This window comes from Dendronephthya gigantea, unplaced genomic scaffold (assembly GCF_004324835.1).
Source record: "Dendronephthya gigantea isolate DGI-Jeju-01 unplaced genomic scaffold, DenGig_1.0 000029F, whole genome shotgun sequence".
Lineage (NCBI taxonomy): Eukaryota > Metazoa > Cnidaria > Anthozoa > Malacalcyonacea > Nephtheidae > Dendronephthya > Dendronephthya gigantea.
In genome coordinates, this window is record NW_021163039.1 from 1,385,000 (window position 1) to 1,398,176 (window position 13,177).

The 13,177-nt window shown below is 37.5% G+C and overlaps 1 protein-coding gene across 1 annotated transcript; it reads left to right on the forward strand.

The window, feature by feature from the left end:
• The first annotated feature begins 7,283 nt into the window (after positions 1-7,283).
• Positions 7,284-13,177, forward strand: LOC114523945 (probably inactive leucine-rich repeat receptor-like protein kinase At5g06940). Its single transcript, XM_028545012.1, has 3 exons — positions 7,284-7,849; positions 12,175-13,035; positions 13,158-13,177. Exons 1-3 carry the CDS (start codon positions 7,459-7,461, stop codon positions 13,175-13,177), a joined length of 1,272 nt encoding a protein of 423 aa, XP_028400813.1. The 5' UTR covers positions 7,284-7,458.

Here is a 13,177-nt window from a genome sequence, read left to right on the forward strand (position 1 = left end):
GTTGCATTAGGGTTGCGAAATAAACTAAAATGAAGGACCATTCTACTCTGATGTGATATTTTTTGAAGATGAAAAACTTAAGATTCTAAGATGAAATATGCTTTGCTATGAATTTGGAAACACTGTCTGTCGGAGTTATTTCATCGTAAAATTTTTATTCGCTGCAATAAACATCACGCTTTTGCATAACTACACTGTCCACACAACATTGACAATAAGGTTCAAGAAAGCAGATCTGCTCGTGAAGACTCAAGACTAAATTATAGAAAAAATGTTATATTGTTATTCAATTTATAAATTATAAATAACCGATTTACTCGATTGAAGTGCACACATGGCTAAATGGACGTTGCAGTTGCAGTTGCACACTTGCACCCTTGAGATTTTGTCTTGCACACTTAAGATCTCGTCGAAAACTGCAATACTCTGCAGTCTGGCGCTTTTGAATAAACGTGAGCATTTATCAGTAATTTAATGAATGTAGATTATTCTTTAATGTTTTAAAGTACCAACGCTCATTGCATCTGCTATATGTTGCGAGCGTGATTTCTTAAATTTTAGTAAATGTCTAGTTTCAACAGACTCAGCGCAAAAATGTCTGGTGGCCGAATCTAAGACGGAATCTGAGGCCGAATTCGCGGTTCACTGTACAGTGGTTTCCCCTGACCATTTGTTGCTCTGTATTTGTGTAATCCGTCTGGAAATGACAGGTTTTGTAACAAAATCCGAACATCACAATCGTCATTCTCTGATTTGTCTCTGTCTAATTTTACTTAATATTTCAAATCCTCGGGATGAATTTGTATTCTATGTACGTGCTTTTTCCAAGCTCAGAGCAAGTAAATTTTAGTTCGCTTGGTTTTCATGTGACGAAGTATAAAATACAGAGTTAATACAGACCAATCGAAGCAACACCAAAAGCACCTGACCGTCGCCATATCAAGTTACAAATTCATACATAAATACTTCGCCCTGTGCAATAAGCGACATAATCGGCTAAAATATTCATTTCAAATCAAATATCCCTCCTTTACCAAAGATAATGGATGGTATTAAAGAACATTTAATACCCAAGAGATTTAGCATCTTATCCTACATATGTGTGATCATCCATCTTTCTTGTGGAGTGATATTTACAGCAATTGCCAGGGAAGTTAGACTCAGCGAGATGGAAAAGTTCAGTTGTGCTGTTGATACAAAACATGCAACGCACAAAAGTTATGTCGAAAAAACGTGTTTTTCAATCTACGACGACGAGTACAACTCTGACATGAAATTATTTGGTTTCGTTCTGCTCAATTTTGGTTCTGTTGTTGTTGTGAGTGTCGTTTATTCGCTTGCTGTTGGCAATCGTATCAAACAAGCAGAGAGACTCTCAAGCGGAAGTGATGAACCTCGAACAGTCGCGAGAGGGAACAATGAACAAGGTAGAAAAACCTTTTATGTTTTCAATTTCTATTTGTTCCACCTTGTGGCTCGTTCAATGCTGTGTATATTATTCATAATCCTACAGCATACTGTATTGTATCCGAGTGGTTTTGATTCACAATTCAGTTGTGATTACCCCGAATTGAGTTCAACGCACTCAAACATGACTAGAGCAAAGAATACAAGCGGCGACAAGCTATCTAATGTTAGATGCGCGAACTCGGCTGCCCGGGATAAAGAGTCTTTGTTGGTTGCTTTGTCGTTATTCAATGGCATTTTTAGTATAATTGCTCTGGCGGAGTTTATTTATCTACTAGTGAAGCGATTTTCCCCTTGCATTCCTCAAGCTTGGTCATGTGATTTACAATTTATTATTGAGTATTTTCTTCGAGAGCAATACGTACCTGATGAGGTTGAGTTGATCAGCATAAGCAATTGTAGCCCGAACAGTCGCGACATTTACAAGCGAAAGGTTTTACAGTTAGGTCTCACACCGGACATAAATTATGGTTCAAAGCATACATCTTTGGACGACATGTTCATAGACCTTGTTATCCATACTGAACAAGCCCCACACAAGTTTTCAAAAGGAATGGATAGGCATGAGATCTATGATGTTTATATGAAAGTTCCAGAAATTTCAATACTCCTGAAAGAGATTAAAGCTCTATTTTATGGAAATAAAGATACTTACTTCGTTGCTCCGGCCACCATCTTGGTAATTGGTCGTCCTGGGATTGGAAAAACTGTTTTGACCAGGAAAATTATGTACGATTGGGCAAAAGATGATGCTGAAATTTATCACAATAGGGTCGCTTTCTACTTTAAATTCCGAGAGTTCAATTTCAATGAGATGCAAGACATAACAATTAAAACATTTTTACAGTTTGGAACTGAACTGGACGAAAATCAGTTTGAAAGTGTTTTCGAAGAAATTTTGAGAAATCCACAAAACGCTATTTTTGTTTTTGATGGTTTGGATGAATTTCATGTCATCATTAGAGATTTTCAGCGTGTCCTAGCTCAGTCAAAAAAGTATTCGAATAATGATATTTCCTGCCAAATGTCAGCAATGTCTCTTTTTGTCAAAATCTCGTCTGGAGACATGTTACCAGGAGCAACAGTCTTGGTGACCAGCAGGCCAACTGTGAATGATGTTTTATGCAAAATGAAATTTGACAGAACTGTTGAAATAGTTGGGTTCACATCAGATAAAATTGAACAGTATGTTAAACAGTTTTGTGCTAATTATAACAGGTGTGATCTAGAAGCAACGATATTGAGTCATATCAAATCATCATCTGAACTGATGAATTTATGCTACATTCCAGTGAATTGTTTTATTGTTTGTGTTTCTCTGTTCAAATGTCTCATTGATTCAGAGAGTGATATTAGTGCTCTACCAACTACTTTGACTGAACTGTACCAGTTGGCCTTAGTCTGGTGCTTCAATTTCTAGCTGGATTATTGGGAGGGAAAATGAGGAAGTCTGATGACTCTCATCAATACAGAAGCTGCGTGTTGTCGTTCAAGAAATATCTTGCAATTGAAGGCACTACGTACAAGATTACAGAAAATATTTTGGTAATGAAATGCTTGAGAGAAGTGCAGGATGAAGATGTTGCTAAAGAAATTGCTGCAAACTCTGCTTTGAAAGATGTGACTGAGATATGGTGTTCTGGTTTTGCTATTCTCTCCCCAAGCGATGTGGCAGCAATGGTGTTCGTTTGCAAACACTTGAACATTTTAAATTGCCTAGGCATTGCAGGCGTATCCAGTGCTTGTTTGATGAAGCTTTAAATTGCTGCATGGAAGATGCTTAAAGTCACTGGATATGGTAAGTTGTAATCTTGGTGACATGGGTGTGAGGCGTTGTGCTACTGCGTTGACATCTGAATGTCAGCTGAATCACAGTCATTCGAAGCTTGCCAAGTTATGTTTGTCTCTCAACAGTATAGTGATGTCGGAGTGGCGTATCTGAATGAGTTTCTCCAAAATAGCCATGAAGTCTGTTTAAAGGATTTAGACCTGTCGACTAATCTCATTACTTCATGCGGAATTCCTGCACTTTTAGAATTTCTCAGCGTCGAAGTTTGTAACCAGCTTACAGAACTTAATCTTGATGGGAATGATATAGGTGATGAGGGCGTTCGTCTCTTGTTGCGGAATTCGACAAAGACGATTGAAGCTGAAGAAGTTAAATCTATCCGGACGTTCTTTAACCAATGAAAGCATACCCTGGCTGGTAGAGCTTATCAGTGATGAACACTGTCAAATAACTGGCTTAGAAATCAGTGGTCGTAAAATAGGTGATCAAGGAATGGAGATGTTGTTTGACGTTTTCAGACAAGAAACATGTAAGATTACTATGTTGAGTATTAGCTCGTGTTATTTAACAGAAAAAAGCATGGTTGCCTTGGGTGATGCTGTCAATGAAGGAAAATGTGGACTAAAGATATTGAATCTTAGCAATAATAAGATAGGAGATGAAGGTATGCGGATCTTGTGCAATGTTCTTGAACAAGGAACATGTCCTCTCACCAGTTTGCACGTTTCCAGATGTTCGTTAACAGACGAATGCATGCCGAGCTTGTGCCAGGCTCTCGGAGATAAACGATGTAAACTCACTAAGTTGTATGTAAACAACAATGAAATCACAGATAAACATTTATCATTACTCTCAGACACTCTGAAACTTCAGAATTGTTGTCTGGAATATTTATCTATTAAAGGTGTTATTACTAAAGCTGGTGAAAAGATCCTTAATGAAACCATGCAATCTGATATCTGTACAGAACGAGGTTTATACGTTTTTTATTAAAAACAATTGTGAGACTGTTTATAACACGTATTAAAATGTAGTAACCTTTCATCGGAGATCATAACTTTGGTTGAGCCTCAAAGAAGTCACAGATAATTATATATTTTATCAGATAAGGTTGGAAATTTGTAGGAATAATTTGTAATTAATTTAGATTTTTATGGACAAGATGATGAATTAACAAGGTTTTCATTACTAAAAGTTTAAACGGGTGTTAAAAATGTAAATGGTTTTTTAATCCCGGAGTTAGGTTTATGTCCGTACGAACTGACAAACATATCGTCATATATTTGGTCTTGCCAAAATTTCACCCTGCATGTATAGTTTACAGAATTCAGCTTTGATAATGAATTTGATTTCTTATTTCTTTCTTTAACGAACCGTGTTGACATATTCGAAAGAGGAAGAGGTCTGTTGCTAGTCACAGGAAAGCTTTCCAGAGCATTTTTGGCAGTTGCTCAACCAAATTTGATTCTGACCCTCAGCGCTGTGTCATTAGCGACTAACTAACAATTAGACAACGAAGCCCAGTTAACCATTCGTTCAAATATAACCAGGGTGAGTTGTTTAATTGTTTTAGTAAAACTAACGGAATACAAAGAAACCCCACGACTTCAAGTTTTCGCAATAAAAACAAAACTCGCAATTTTAAGAAAACTTTTCGTGCCAATTGTTGATGTTGCAAAGACTTACATACACCAATAGGCATATTCCGAGAGTGGACTGGATTCTGGTCACAAAATCCTTCTTTTGGAGTATGATATTTAGTCAATCCACTATAATAGGCTATCATTAATCGCCTACTAATAGCGTAGCAAGGCGGAAGACGCGATTCGGGATAGTTTATTATAGAAGCGCTTCAGTAAAACCGAGTACGTAGTTTGTAGCTGAATTGTCTTTTCATTTCATTGATTTGTTTCCAGAGCAGTGGATAAACCCTGGCAGTTTTTACCCGGAACCCGGGATAATAAACCCGTCTACCCTTTTAAACTCTTCAAAACTGGAAAATCAAAGGAAATTTAAAATCTTAAAATCAGAAACAGCTGCAGAATAAGAAACAAAAACATTTTTTAACTCTTCATGGCGTCGATGTTGATTCATAAAAACGGCTGGATTCGTATGTGACTGGCTTGGAAACACAATTTGACTGGAGTTGATTTGATCTTCACACTTGGGCGTATGACGTCATAATCGCGGATTAATTAGAACACAAATAATTAGCGCTTGAATTACATTTTTACTCCATAATTTTGTGTGTGAGGGCTGGCGGATGCAGAAAGAAATGATTCTCTCACTCTCAGTCAACAAGGTTCTGCAGGTTAAAAAACGTGACTGTTTATCACATGTTAAACAAATACATTTAATCACCAGGGGCCGGTTGTATGAAAACCGGATAGCGCTATCCACCGGATAATGTTTTTTTAATTGCTTTAAAATCGTCCGTTGTTGGCTGAAACTTTGATTAAATCTTAGTATTCCTAAATTGAGGAATCTTTTAATAATTGTTGCTTACAAAGCTAGAATTTTATTGCTTTTCAAGCATTGTTAGATGGGTTGAAAAAATCACTATTCGATGGATAGCTCGAATGGATAGCTGGATGGATCATCCAGCATTTGTACAACCGACCCGACAATAAAAAGAGGCTTTTTAGCAGAAATATCTGACCTTCCCCCGGCAAATTTCGTCGGAATACAGTGATATTGATGATAAATACGGTCGAGACAAATTTGGCAATTCTCGCTAAAAATCATCTCTTTTTCAGATGGTTTTTATTAGGTATGCTTTAACATCATACGGCAAAGTGTCGCGGCTTTTTGTACGAGGTTTTGGTTTTGGAGAGGTGTTGATATTAGAAACAGTTTATAATGAAGGCGATTTTGTAATGAATAGAATAAGAATCTCAGAGACAAGGATTCAATTTTTGTACTTTATTTGATACTTTATATAATAGATTACAAAAAATGTATTCTGACTTACATGCACGAAGTTTTTCAGAACTATTGTATACGACATTGGTGAAGACAATATCGGTCGGTGACGTACCTTTTGGTTCTACTGCGCATGTCACTGCCTCGTCATCATTAAGTTCAGAATCACCAGAATCTGAATCACGGCGGCTGTTTCAGTTTCAGATGACTCGCTGTAAAGTCGAAAGAGACGAATGTTTGAAAAGAATGCGCGTGGCGAAAAAATGCAACTCTCTAGAAGAAAGATAGAGTTTTAACTGTTTCCATTCAGGGTTCTCAGGGAAAACTGTTCGATCTGATATTTTGTATTTCGGTGCGTATAAATTTCAGTGAAGTTCACTACGAAAGACGTGATATCTTTCAAAAAAAAATAAAGTAGCGGATTGTTGATGTTTCAACGAATCACAACACAGGCAGCCTAAATTTATGTGATAATTCGAACACGACATTACAAAAAACTGTTGACAAATTGCCGAAAAAATTGTCGCATTGTAATAATATTATGTTGCCGAAAAATTTGTCGCATTGTGAAAAACTACGTTGCCAAAAAATTTGTTGCATTGTAATAATACTATGTTGGCGAAAAATTTGTCGCATTGTATACGTAATAATACTATATTGGCTAAAAATTTGTCGCATTGTAATAATACTAATATGTTGCCGAAAAATTAGTCCGCGGTAATAAAACTAACGAGACTCACTAGTGGATCATAACTGCCGGCCGGAACAATGAGAAAAATAATTGGCCGCGCACCTAGGAGGATTGAAAATGACCTTCAATGATGGGGCCTTTAATTTCTGCCATCTTTGGTTTCACTTTCAACAATCAAGATCCCACTCCAGGTATATATGGAGTTCATCGGTGGCAAATCCAAGAACCCCTGCGCGCTCACTTTCTAAGCTGAAGTCTATATAGCAGCTGAATTCAACGTTGGATGAGTTCCAATGTAGCGTCTGGATACGAGGCTGGGAAACAGTATCCCTTAAAATAAAAAATAAACTAAATATCCTTTCGTGATATGGATTAACAACTTATTTCTGGCACTGATATTTTCTTTGTGTGATTGCAGAACAGGAATTTAAAGAATTATTCGTTTTTGCATATTGCGAGAGACGGTATTGTTCAGGGACGAGGTTGGGTATTGTTTTGCTCAGTGGTCTATTTTAAAATAACACTTTACGTCGAGAGAGACGCGACAGTGTTGGCATATCGTGAAGTAAATATTCTTATCTCTTTCAAGATGATGGATGGAATAAAAGAATACATCTTACCTAAGAGTTTTAGCATCTTATCCTACATATGTGTGGTCATCCATTTTCACTGTGGAGTGATATTTACAGCAATTACCACGGCTCTGAGACTCAGCGAGATGGAAAAGTTCAGTTGTGCTGTTGACACAAAACATGCAACACACAAAAATTATGTGGAAAAAACGTGTTTTTCAATCTACGACGACGAGTACAACTCTCCCGTGAAATTCTCTGCCTTCATTCTGTTCAATTTTGGTTCTGTTGTTGTTTTGAGTGTCGTTTATTCGCTTGCTGTTGGCAATCGTATCAAACAAGCAGAAAGACTCTCAAGTGGAAGTGATGAACCTCAAACAGTCGCCAAGAAAGGAAACAATGAACAAGGTAGAAAAACCTTTTATGTTTTCAATTACTATTTGTTCCACCTTGTGGCTCGTTCAATGCTCTGTATGTTATTCACAATCCTACAGCATACTGTATTGTTTCGGAGTGGTTTTAATTCACAATTCACTTGTGTTTATCCCGAATTGAGATCAGTTGATCCCAACATGACTCTAGCAAATAATGGAAGTGCCAACTTATCCAGTGTAAAATGTACAAACTCAGCTGCTAAAGATAAACAGTTTTGGTTGACAATTGTGTCTGTTTCTAATGGTTTTAACGCCACAATTGCATTGGCAGAAGTTATTTATCTACTAGTGAAGCGATTTTCATGTTTCGCCCCCAGATCTTCTGTTGCTTGGTCATGTGATTCACAATTTATTATTGAGTATTTTCCTCGAGAGCAACACGTACCTGATGACGTTGAGTTGATCAGCATAAGCAATTGTACCCCGAACAGTCGTGACATTTACAAACGAAAGGTTTTACAGCTAGGCCTCACACCAGACATAAATTATGGTTCAAATAATACACCTTTGGAAGAAATGTATATAGACCTTGTTATCCATACTGAACAAGCCCCACACAAGTTTTCAAAAAGAATGAATAGGCATGAGATCTATGATGTTTATATGAAAGTTCCAGAAATTTCAATACTCCTGAAAGAGATTAAGGAATTATTTTATCTGAACAAGGATACTAAAAACAAAACCCCTTCCACCATTTTGGTGATCGGACGTCCCGGAATTGGAAAAACTGTTCTGACCAGAAAAATCATGCAAGATTGGGCAAAAGGAGATGATGAAATTTATCGCAATAAAATCGCTTTTTACTTCAAATTCAGATGGTTCAATCTGGCCCAAATGCAACATGTAACACTTAAGAAATTTCTTCAGTTTGGAACAGAACTGCTGAATGAAGATGAATTTGAAAGTATTTTTAAAGAAACTTGGGGAAACCCACAAAATGCTACTTTCGTTTTTGACGGTTTAGATGAATTTGGTGCAAACCATGAAGGTTTTCAGATAATTCTAGATCAGTCAAGAATGTTTCCCAGTGATGATGTTTCTTGTTCCATGTCTGCAATGATTCTTTTCGTCAAAATCTTCGTTGGCGACATGTTACCAGGAGCAACAGTCTTGGTGACCAGCAGACCAACTGTGAATGATGTTTTGTGCAAAATGAAATTTGACAGAACTGTTGAGATAGTTGGGTTCACATCAGATAAAATTGAACAGTATGTTAAACAGTTTTGTGCTAATTATAACAGGTGCGATCTAGAAGCAACGATATTGAGTCATATCAAATCATCATCCGAACTGATAAGTTTATGCTACATTCCAGTGAATTGTTTTATTGTGTGTGTTTCTCTGTTCAAATGTCTCATTGACTCAGAGGGTGATATTGGTGTTCTACCAACACTTTGACTGAATGTACAGTGGCCTAGGTACTTCAATAAGCATCATGACCGAAATCAGAGCAAAGAAGTTTTAAAGGAACTTCAACAGTTGGCTTTCAATGGTATGAAAAATGATGAACTGATTTTCAATGGAGAGCTAGTCGATGAGAAAATGGAAGCGTCAGGATTACTAAACTCTTTACCTAATCCAATTTTTCAAATTCAAATACAGGTTTGCTTTATTCATTTAACTATACAAGAATTTCTCGCGGCGAAGCATATAGTGGAAACAAAAACACCTGAAGAAGTAAAAGAATTTATATCTTCGTATTTCAAGCATGGCAGATGGCATCTGGTGCTTCAATTTCTAGCTGGGTTATTGGGAGTGAAAATGAGGACGTCTGATGACTCTCATCAATACAGAAGCTGTGTGTTGTCGTTCGAGAAATATCTTGCAATTCAAGGCACTAGGTGCGAAATTCAAAGAAATACCCTAGTGATGAAATGCTTGAGAGAAGCGCAGGATGAAGATGTTGCTAAAGAAATTGCTGCAAACTCTGCTTTGAAAGATGTGACTGAGATATTTATTGGATGTGCACCTTTCTCCCCAAGTGATGTGGCAGCTGGGGTATTCGTTTGCAAACACTTGGACTTTTTAAATTGCTTAAGCATTACAGGCGTAATCATTGGTTATTTGGAAGCTTTTAAATTGCTGCATGGAAGGTGCTTAAAGTCACTGATGGTACAATATTGTAATCTTGGCGACATGGGTGTGAAGCGTTTTGCCACTGCTTTAACATCTGAATGTCAGCTGAATCACAGTCATTCTAAGCTTACGAAGTTATGTTTGTCTCACAACAGTATTAGTGATGCCGGAGTGGCGTATCTGAACAATTTTCTCCAAAATAGCCATAAAGTCTGTTTGGAGGATTTAGACTTGTCGACTAATCACATTACGTCATGCGGAATTCCTACACTTTTAGAATTTCTCAGCGTCGAAGTTTGTAACCAGCTTACAGAACTTAATCTTGGTGGAAATGATATAGGTGATGAGGACGTTCGTTTTCTTTGTAGCGGAATTCGAGAAAGACGCTTGAAGCTGAAAAAATTAAATCTATTCAAATGTTCTTTAACCAATGAAAGCGTACCCTGGCTGGTAGAGCTTATCAGTGATGAACACTGTCAAATAACTGACTTAGACATCAGTGAGAGTGAAATAGATGATAAAGGAATGGAGATGTTGTTTGACGTTTTCAGACAAGAAACATGTAAGATTACTGCGTTGAATGTTAGCTCGTGTTATTTAACAGAAAAAAGCATGGTTGCCTTGGGTGATTCTGTCAATGAAGGAAAATGTGGACTAAAGATATTGAATCTTAGCGGTAATAATATAGGAGATGAAGGTATGCGGATCTTGTGCAGTGTTCTTGAAAAAGGAACATGTCCTCTCATCAGTTTGAAGGTTTCCGTTTGTTCGTTAACAGACAAATGCATGCCGAGCTTGTGCCAGGCTCTTGGAGATGAACGATGTAAACTCACTGAGTTGTATGTATGTGACAATGGAATCACAGACAAACATTTATCATTACTCTCAGACACTCTGAAACTTCAGAATTGTTGTCTGAAATATTTAATATTGATTGTGGGTGTTACTACTAAAGCGGGTAAAAAAATCCTTAATGAGACCATGCAATCTGATATCTGTAGAGAACGAGGTTTACACATTTTGTATAAATTGCGAGACTGTTTATAACACATATTAAGATACAATAACGTTTCATCGGAGATCATAACTTTGGTTGAGCCTCAAAGAAGTCACAGATAATTATATATTCTATCAGATGCGGTTGGAAATTTATAGAAATAATGTGTAATTAATTTAGATATTATTGGACAACATGATGAATTAACAGTGTTTTCAATACTAAATGTTTAAACGGTTGTGAAAATAGAAATGGTTTTTTAATCCCGGAGTTCGGTTTATGTCCGTACGAACTGACAAATATATCGCCATATGTTTGGCTTTGCGAAAATTTCACCCTGCATGTATAGTTTACAGAATTCAACTTTGATAATGAATTTGATTTCTTATTTCTTTCTTTAACGAACCGTGTTTAATTCCTACTATTATAATCATAAACATGTACGTACGGACTCGAGTTTACTGGATAGTCGATAGCATCGACAGCGAATGACATAGCAACGTTTGTATGAATATTTCAAAGTTTTGGCAGCATAATTAATTTCCCGTAGCTTATTTCAAGAAAAATATTTGACTAGCGACGTCAAACAAGGTCAGCTAACCGCGTCGTAGATCATAAACTAACCTCAATAGGGCCAAAGGGGCCAAAACGTTTCCACTTTAGCCTAAATGAAACATTTTCTTCTTGGCCTCTCAATTCCCGTCTCGCCGCGTGTACTAAGGAACGCATAAAAGGCCTAATGACTAGGCTGCTTGCAGGGACAAAATCAGGGACAATTTTTGAAATCTCAACATTTTGTGTTAGGCCTCTCAGCGTGGGCTGCCCCTGCATATAATTATACAGCGCGCGCTTACAAGGCCTGGGACTAGGCTGCGCTTGACCATGAATAGTGCACGGAAGTGTGCAATACTGATTACTGCACGATGATGAAAACGAAAGACGAGGTGACATTCTCTAATCAGTGGCGTAGCCAGCCTGACGATTTTGTCCCGCTATTTCAATTTCGAGTTGTTATAATTATTCATGTCTTTAAATTTTTTTTGTTTTCTCAATCAATGAACACCAAAATATTAAATCAGCGGGACAACTCGTCAGGCTGGCTACGCTTCTGGTTCAATACAATTTCATTGATAGAACATTTATCAGACACCTATATATAATGAGGCATTTTGAGAGGTATTTTTACCACAGTTAATATCGCTGTATACTTTTTCAAAATTTTACAGATGCCTCGAATTTTCGATCATTTCAAGGAGGTGAAGAAACTGACCCAGATTGTTTACTTAATTTAACCATCGACAACAATGCGAGTGACCACAAATTTACAACTTCGGAAGAGCGTTCGTTTCTTCTTGACTTGTACGATTCAACGGGCGGTCCTTTCCACTGGCATAAGAAAACAGGCTGGGGAAAAAACAGCAGTTTGCATCATTGCGAATGGTATGGTATTCGTTGCTATAACAGCAGCAACTATGTCAAATGGATCGATCTTTCTAGAAATGGCCTCACAGGACCCTTGCCAAATTTGTGGAGGTTTCGAAATCTACAGGGAATATGTTTGTCTGGTAACAAGGGAATGACAGGAAGGATATCCGACGTGGTTTCCAGTAATATGACTCGACTTCGTCAGCTCTGTATCTCCTTTTCGGGAATATATGGCGAAATACCATGGAACCTGCTGTTGCAGTTGTACAACCTTGAGAAACTACAGCTTTGTTGTATGAATCAAACCATGTTATACGGCACCATCCCGTCCGATATAGATCGTCTGCGGAAACTGCGAGTGTTGAGCCTTGGCGAAAACAACATCGAAGGGGACTTGCCTTTGAGCATCAAAAATCTGACAAAACTGTGGTTTTTGGACTTGGAATACGCAAGGCTGAATTCGGGTAGATTGTGGTATTTTTCAAACATGACCAACTTAATATCTTTACATCTGACGAATTGTGAGCTGGAAGGAACAATTCCAGCTGATTTTGGGAAAACTAACCCAAACATGATGGATCTTCGGCTTAATAACAACAAACTTGAAGGTGTAATATCGGAATGTTTTGACGGTTTTAAAAAGATCAAGCAACTTGTCCTAGGTTCGAATAGGCTACATGGAGTAATTCCAACAACATTTAATCAACTCAGTACCCTACATGTGCTTGACTTATCAAACAACAACTTCACTGGTTTTGCTGCAAATCTATCTTTCAACTCCCAGTTACAGGTCTTATATCTTGA